Raw genomic sequence first — 9,082 nt, forward strand, 5'->3', positions numbered from 1 at the left:
TTTGACGTTGGTCTGTTTGGGAATTTTATAAAGCTGAATCATATCTAGGGATGGGTCCAGCCGGACATGCAGTTGGGTGACAGCTGTCTGCCTGTGTCTTGCTTTCTCTTGTCACATAGTCACACAATCACACACACATGTATACATACATACATACATACATACATACATGCATACATATTTATATGCATATAGACATTCACATATTTATACTCACACACACACATATCGCCATCTCTCTGTCTCTCTATGTATACACACACATGCACACATATATTTAAAGATATGCACTCATACATGCATACATATATATATTCCCTCATACATTTGCATACCAATCTACTTCCTGGTGCGTATTTACAAGGGTGCATAAACACACACACACACACACAGGTATAGATTATGCTCTCGACAGCCTTATGTCACTCAATGCTTTTCATGAGAGAGAAGAGTAAATACCTGTTTACAAAGCCAAGAGGGTAGAGGCTAATATGATTCTGGTACTACCACCTCTACTCATGCTACCACCTCTACATGCTACACTATCATCACCACTACTATAGCCATCACAGTCACCACCAGGCTGTCACCATTAATAAACCAGTACCACCACCACAACCACTACCACACTAGCATCACCAGAGACACCACCACCACAGCGATAATCACCACAACCATCATCACCACTATTGCTAGCACTACCACCACAACCACTACAACCACAATTATCATCATTACAACCGCTAACGCAATTACCATCACAGCCCCTGTACCTCCACTAATTCTACTACTACCACCACCTCTACCTACACTATAACCACTTAGACAACAGCTGCCACCACCACTAACCCTACTACTACCACTACCACCACTGCTGCTGCTACTCCCACCACCCATACCACAATTACAACCACCAAAAAGTGATGTTCAGTTTGTAGACATCACAAAGTACACATCACTCCTTAACTTACCTAAAATAAATGACATTGGTCTATTGGAGTTACTTCCCTTTGTTCACCTTATTTTTGTTTTTAAATCACCACCATTATCCATTTCTCACTACCACCACCACGATCATTGCTACTACTACTACTATCACCACCACCACTACTACTACTACTACCCAAACCACCACTGCCATCAACACTCATACCTGTGTTATTAAGTGAACCAATCCTATTAGAACTAGTATCTCTCTCTCTCTCTCTCTCTTCCTTTGCTGCAAACGTATTCTCTTCTTCTTCCCCCTCTCTCTTTCTCTCTGCCTCTACCCCTCACCCTCGGCTGTGCACCCAGCTCTCTTCCCAGTTGACAACCAATCTTGTAAATATACATAACTATATATGGAGGAGTGACAGGTGGTGGTGGTCGTGGTGGGAGAGAGGCAGAGAGACAGTGAGTGGGGAGAGAGGTGTTGGGAGCAGGTAGACAGACAGACAGGCAAGCAGGACAGTTCCACTGCATCCAGACGCAGCAGATACACTTTTTTCCGTGCTGGGGGTTAGTCAGCCGCCTGGTTATGTTCAAACCCCTGTCTCGGACCCTGATCACCATACCGGACTTGTACCTAACAACAACAGCTGTGACGACAACAACAACAACAACAACAACAGCAGTGACACTATGGACACAAGGTTTGTAAATACCATTTCAATTAACGAGATGTATTTTCCAGAAATGTGTGTGTATGAGCCGATCCAAAGACCCAGTCTTCAGTGGCGCAACTATGCTAAAGTACAAGGCTATGAGTTTAGGTGGGTGGGTGAGTGGGTGAAGGTTTGGTGTATTGACCCCAGTATTTGGTGTTTATTTAGGTACAGCAGGGTTAATATAATTCAATATACACAATACACATGATGATGATGTTGTTGGTTCTTTCTACTAGAGGCACAAAGCCTGAGGTTTGGTGGTGGTGGTGGTGGTGGTCTGGGTACATCGAATACATTACATTGACCCCCAGGGCTTGCTCAACTGATACATATTTTATCGACCCCCAAAAGGATGCAAGAGAAAAGTCGACCTCGGTGGAGTTTGAACTCAGAACATAAAGAACTAAGAGAAATGTTGCTAAGCACCCAACACACTCTGTAATGGGGTCAACATCAGGAAGGGTTGCAGAAACAAAGCCCAAACAGATCATGGCACCTGGTGTGGGTCCCGGCTTTGCCAGCATGCAAAAAGGGACATTAAATGATGATGATGATGATTGCAGATAAGTTCATTGTCATCAATTCACTGTGAGGAAAGTTTACTGAGAAAATATATCCATAGCATCTCACCATTAATAGTTAAAAAACCATTTTATTGGAAAAAAGAAAGAAATTAATGGAGACCCTGTGGTGAATTGATTTGGGGTGAACTTAGTAGACATGGATGATGATGTATCAAAACAACATACAAAATGTATGATCAAGTCCTCAGAGAAAGGAACCTCTCTTTAGGGGCCAGTCAAGGAACCCTAGAAATCCTGGAATTACCTTAACTACCAAAGGTAAGTGCCTTCCTCCATCTGTCCTCATTCCCGGATCTACAGATGTTTACTGTGAGTCGGACCCTTTTCTTGGGCCATGCTCACCAGTCTCCCTTACCTTTCAATAAATTTACTGGAGGGAGAAGCACCTCACTCTTCATCCTCATCTTAATGACATCTCTGTATTTTAACACAATAACAAGCTTCAAGTTGGCATCTGTTTCATTAATGTATGCAAGAAATAACAGGGCACCAGGAGCAGATCCCTGCAGGACACCAAGATGTCATTGCTTAGGGTACAGAGTGTTATCCTAGTACTATGGCTACCCCTTTTCAATTGAGATTGAAGGACTTTCAACCCAGTCATAAAAATTGGCCTTCATGCCGATTACAGAGAACTTCACAATACATCATGGGAATGGCATAGAATGAAAGACTTTGGTAAAGTTTAGATAACATGAATCCATGAGCCACCATCAGCGATTCAAGTGATGTTTCAAGAAATCCCATGTGTTGTACATCCTGACAAATTCCATCACTCTTCAGGTGGGATTCTTACTCATTCATTCACCAATATCTCTGTAACCCTGTCCACATCCTTATAAATAATTAATGACCTTATTCTGGGCTCGCCTGTCTTCGCAACAAGCCTTGCCTTTGTTTCTTGCAGCCTTTCTCACCAGGGGTGGGCACCAGTTTAGTCACCGACGATGACCTGACTGAGCGACAGGTTGTTGTTTGATTGCTGCTACAGTAGCACTCTTTGTGATCCGACAAGAAATGAGGGGGGGGAGTGGTGCTGGGGAAGGCGAGCGGGGGTGTGCGTGTGAATTTGGAAGTTTGATGGTAATGAAGGAAATGGTGATCATGTCGGTGGCATGATGGTGGTGGTGGTGAGAATGACACTTGTGTGTAGGAAAAAATATTCTGATAAGGCATGTATATCAATACTACTACTACTACAACTACTGCTGCTGTTGATGATGATGATGATGATGCCATTCACCACCACCGCCACTACTACTACTGCTACTGCTGTTACTACTGACTATAGCAGTGTTTCCCAAACGCTGTGACGGAAGAGGATGGCAGGGGAGGTGGAATGATTGAAAGACAATTATTTAGAAACAGTTTCCAAAAATAAATAGGATTTCAAAATTTAAAATATTATTATGGATTACTTGTAATAGCCTGCTTAAGTCAAAAACATAAACAATTATAAAAATAATTATTGACCGATTTTATCATTGTAATTAATGGTTTTGCATTTTACCAAGGATTAAGAGGTCTAGTCCGCGAATAGGAGGAGAGTGTTATCCGTGGTTATCTCCATTTAACCCACCTTCTGGACCTTTGGTGAAGCGCGAGCAAAATTTCATTCCGAAAATGCGACCCAGAGAAAAATAGTTTGGGAACCACTGGACTGTAAACGATGCCGCTGATCGATAAACTATATAACGTCTTGTGATACCTATTTACAAGGTGGATTGGGCCATTTGCTAGTTAAGTTAAAAAGAAAAAGAACTAAGAAAAAGTCGACTATCACTGCTGCTATCCTCTTACTGGCACCACCACCTCCTCTTTTTAGGAATTTCTGTCATCCTCCGACGTCACAAAATTAATTTTAACGTTCGTTGGGGTTTGTGTAGTAAGGGAGATAAATGTGTATTATTATAATGTGGAGTTATCTTTCTTATTTCAAATATTTTTATATTCCTTGTTTTTTGTGTTTTAAAAGTTAAACAATTTGACATTCTGTCGCTTAAAATTTCGGACTTTCAGGTCTCCAGCCCCCATTGTGCCTTCAAGAGGCTATAATCACCGAAATTGTTATATCTAAAAGATAAAAGATCGGTTAATCGCATAATTGTTCTGCAGCGTATCAGAGAACTCTGCAAACATCGAGAGACAAAACTGCCCCCCCCCCCTCGGAATTTGTTTCCTCATAACTTTTTGAAAAATGGGTGTTTTTTGATGAAATTTTCTACAAATACATTTCAAATGGTGCAGATTACGATTATATCGGATTTTGATACGAATAATTTTTTTTCGGGTCAGTCTTTGTACTAATCATAGGCTGAGGTGTAGTAGTGTGGTGAGAAATTTGTTTCCCATCCACATAGTTCCGGGTTCAGTCCCACTGTGTGACACCTTGAGAAAGTGTCTTCCACTATAGCCACGGGCTGATCAAAACTTTGGAAAGGTATCCAGCTGTAGAAACATTGCCAGATCAGATTGGAGCCTGGGGCAGCCTCCTGGCTTCCCAAACCCCAGTCAAACCGTCCAACCCATGCCAGCATAGAAAACGGACGTTAAATGATGATGATGATGATGATGAATCCATTTGCATGACTTTAGTTGGCCCAGATGTTGCTATTATAGAAGACACTTGCCCAAGGTGTTGTGCTGTGGGACTGAACCTGAGACCACGTGAAGGAAGCAAGTTTCCTAACCCCACAGCCACACCTGTACATATAATGTGTAAAAACCTCGAAGCAGGTGAAACAGGGTTGCTAGCCATTTAGGACGGGTGTGGTAGAGACGATAAATAAACAGAATAGTGGAGAGCAACAAAATAGAAAAGACAGGATAAAAACAAAATGAAACGAAACAAAAAAAAAATCTGACCTGGATTTAGAAAAGAAATCAAACCAGTTGTGTGACTGGTTCCACAACATATTTCTCGTATGAATATAGTTTGCTCTTAATTATCATTATCGTTATGATCAATGTCATTACTGTTGCTGTTAGTAGTAGTAGTAGTAGCAGTGGCAGTAGAAGTAGTAGTAGCTTAAATGACATGTTATGTTTTAGTTTCTGAGTTCAATTTCCACTGGTGGTGGTGGTGGTGGTGGATTTGCCCTTCCTCCATTGGGTTGTAGTGACTCAAGGACTTGGAGCTAAGGTAATCGATGCTGTTCTTCCTTCAAAGGAAAGAAAAATCCATAGCCTTGTAGCAATGTGATGCATTGGCAGAATTGTTTGAGCATCGGACAAAATATCTTGTGGTTTTTGTTTTGGTTTAATATGTTCTGAGTTCAAATCCTGCCGAGGTCAATTTTGCCTTTTATCCTTTCGGGATTAATGAAATAAAAACCGGTCAAGTAATGGGCTCACTAATTTAATATATATATATATATATCACTAATATAAGGTTAAGGCTTAAAGCTCACACACACACACACATATTCTTCGACAGATTTCCTGGCTCTTCTGATGAATCTATGATCTTCACCTACTTTATTTAATACACACGCACACACACACAACAAAGAAGCAAAAAACAACCCTGATTGTTTCTAAGTCATTCTCATAGATCTTAATTATTATTCTTTTCTTCGGTCCAAGGTCGTTAAGAAAGAAGGAGGAGAGATTTAAAAGTGTTTTGAATAAATTTGCCAAATGAAATTCACAATGTCACAAAACAAAACCACAGCAATTTACCTCAGTTGAGTGTCTGTGGTGTTCCCTGACAGGCCTGCTAGAAATGGCAGCCAAATTTCTTAAATCATAAGCCACTGTATCATCATCATCATCTTCATCATCATTTAACATCTGTCTCCTATGTTGGCATGAGTTTCATGGTTTGACAAGTACTGGTAAGGCCAGGTGCTGCACCAGGCTCCAGTCATCTGCTTCGGCATGGTTTTAACATCTTGATGCCCTTCCTAATGCCAACTACTTTACAGAGTGGACCGAGTGCTTTTTACATGGCACCATCACCATTGCTTTTCATGGTCATGAAAGAAATGACCTTCAATTTGCTGTTGTTGTTCAACCTCATATCAGCTGTGAACAAGCTGACCTACGATCAAAGACATTCCAGCCGTGACCCTCCTTTAATTTATTCAGACACAGCATATTTTGGAGTACATTCATTATCTGTTGCATAATCTATTAGACAGTGTAATCTGAGAGACACCATGTCTGAATAAAATATGGGATGGTCACAGTTGGAGTGCTTTTCATCAGAGGTCTGCTGGTTCATGGCTGACCTTGAATTAAACGACAGCAATCACAAGGGAGGACACACAGTGTATCTTGGACTACATTAATTAATGTGTTCCTTTTTTGTAATTTGGCTGTTTAACCCTAGGTCAGCTGTTAACCAGCAAACCTAGGATCAAAGACTTCCCAACTGTGACCATCTCATAGTTTACTCAGACATATATATACATCTGTGTCTACGTGTACACCCATATGTATATATATATGCACATACATTTTATCCTATATTAGAAGTATATACAGTCTAACTCATGCCAGCATGGAAAGTGGATGTTAAATGATAATGATGATGATGATGATATATAGATATATATATATATATATATACACACACACACACACACACACACACACACGTTTGGCTGAATGTGTAGGTGTTCCCTGGCATTTCATTTCGTTGGTCACACAGTATCGGTTGATGCTTCACCAGACGCCACCCTTTAAATATATAAAGACGACATCTTAAACAATATGTCGGTCACTAAATTAACTGTAATTTGGAACTTGCTGACATTAAATGGTTTGTTTCTGTGCTTTTTTGTTTTTCTCTCCTTATATAATCAGAGTTTGGATAAAAAATACATATATTGTATAACTTTCATTTACATTACACACACACACACATTCCGTAGTGGTTGGTGGTGGTGAAGATGACAATGATGATGTTGACAATTATGTTTCAGTTGGTCTGAAGATTCTAGAGTAATTCCTTCTTTTTTTTTTTACTGAAACTATCAGAAGAATATCATTTGGTTTAACTCAACTCCCACCCACCCCACCGGCCTCTGTGAAAGGATGTACCCTTATGTCAAAATTTCAGCTACCCGGGTACAAGACTGTGGGGTTTACAACTTTGGAACATACATAAGTTTACTTTGTGGTATTTGTTGTGAATCTTTACGTTCTGAGTTCAAATCCTGTTGAAGTCAACTTTACCTTTTGTCCTTCGAGCGATGGATAAAGTGAAGTACAAGGATCAGTGGTATTATAGATTAACCTCCTCTCCTGAAAAATAATGGCATTGTACTGAAATCAGGGACCAGGTGTCCAGGACACACACACACACATACATGTGCCCTCCCCCCTCAACTGGGTTCCTCTTCCTCCTCCTCTTTTTGATAGCTTTTCAATTTTACCTCCTCATCTCCCTTCTTCCACACATTATCCCACCACCTCTTCCTCTTCCTCTCATCCTCTTTGTTTCAACTCCTTTCTTTCCTTTTTACCTTCTCCCACTTGTCCCCTTCGCTTCTATTTACTGCTTCCTACTGTCACTCTCATCTCCCCCTTCAACTCCTTTCCCCCCTCCCACAACAAAGCACCCCACTCCCTTTTATTACCTGATGATCTCATTAACAGGTTTCACTGTCTGTCCCCTCTGTGCTCCCTAGCTGTCCCCTTTTCTGAACTATGCCTTTACTACTGCTATTTGACTCCAGGTCAGCCTTGATAGAGGCCACCTAGGGGAACAAAGACATTCCAACACTGACCAGTCCATCTGTTTCATTTCAGACATAGCATAATGTACTTGTGTACCTTGGATTACATTATACTATGTCCTTTTATTTACATAGTACAATAAGGCTGTTGCTTGAGGGTGATTCGGCTACCATTTCTAGCATGTCAAACAACTCATCAGAGGTTCACTTACTGTTGTGCATGTGTGTGTGTGTGTGTGATGGGGGACAGATGAGTGGGGGGGGGTCTCCATCGCTCTCCTCACCATTCAGCAGCAGCAGAAACACCCCCACCACAACCGCCACTGTTGCCACCTCCACCACCTTCTTAGTAACTGCTATCATCAACACCTCCCTCTAAACCCCCCCATTAACTAGAGCATCACTACGTACCCCCTCCTCCTTCCTTCTGCCATTTCATTCACCTCCTGCTCCCCCTCGCTACACACATTAATGAGGTAATTGACAATGTGTGAACTTTCACTTTTTCTCACACACACACACACACACATCTTTTATCTTTTACTTGTTTCGGTCTTTAAGCTGTGGCCATGCTGGGGCACCACCTTGAAGGTTTTCTTTTAGTTGAATGAATTGACCTCATGACCTCAGGACTTATTTTTTTTAAAGCCTGGTACTTATTCTATCAGTCTCTTCAACTGAACTGCTAAGTCAGAATGACACAAGCACATCAATACTGGTTGTCAAGTAGCGGTTGGGGACAGACACACACATGAATATACACGATAGGCTTCTTTCAGTTTCCTTCTACTAAATCCACTCACAAAGCTTTGATCCGCCCAGGGCTATATTAGAAGACAACATCAAACGTCCATCACGGCCAATCTTACTGATCGGTTTTGTGCTAGGGCTACAAAGATTTATTTTCTTTCCATATCAGCTACCTCTGATGAGTGTAGGGTTATATAATCGGATTGTTACCTCACACTCCATCGTACCCTTGGAATTCCAGCTTGTAAAGGTTTGTGGGTGGGTGAAAGGAAAGACCTTTTCCAACGCAGCATCTTGTCTCACCACTTGTTGCTTGCGGCCCTTGTCTGTATCCCTTTCTCGAGGTTGCCCTTCATTAAATCAACTTGTATCACAGCTTCCTATGTTTTCATAAAACTCTCTCTCTCTCTCTCTC

The 9,082-nt window shown here is 41.3% G+C and overlaps 1 protein-coding gene across 2 annotated transcripts in view; it reads left to right on the forward strand.

Annotated features, from left to right (window-relative positions):
* The window catches only part of LOC106871614 (dynein light chain Tctex-type protein 2B), a 20,890-nt gene that overhangs the window by 2,650 nt on the left and 9,158 nt on the right, over window positions 1-9,082 (forward strand). Inside the window, exon 1 of one of the 2 annotated variants that reach the window (XM_014918171.2) lies at window positions 1,373-1,634. The exons of the other annotated variant lie outside the window; for it this stretch is intronic. Within the exon in view, the coding sequence (XP_014773657.1) occupies window positions 1,624-1,634 (11 nt within the window). The 5' untranslated portion in view covers window positions 1,373-1,623. Of the gene's footprint in view, window positions 1-1,372; window positions 1,635-9,082 lie in introns of those variants that run through there. 2 annotated transcript variants of the gene reach the window in all.

The sequence above is a fragment of the Octopus bimaculoides genome, chromosome 18, assembly GCF_001194135.2.
Source record: "Octopus bimaculoides isolate UCB-OBI-ISO-001 chromosome 18, ASM119413v2, whole genome shotgun sequence".
Taxonomy (NCBI): Eukaryota; Metazoa; Mollusca; class Cephalopoda; order Octopoda; family Octopodidae; genus Octopus; species Octopus bimaculoides.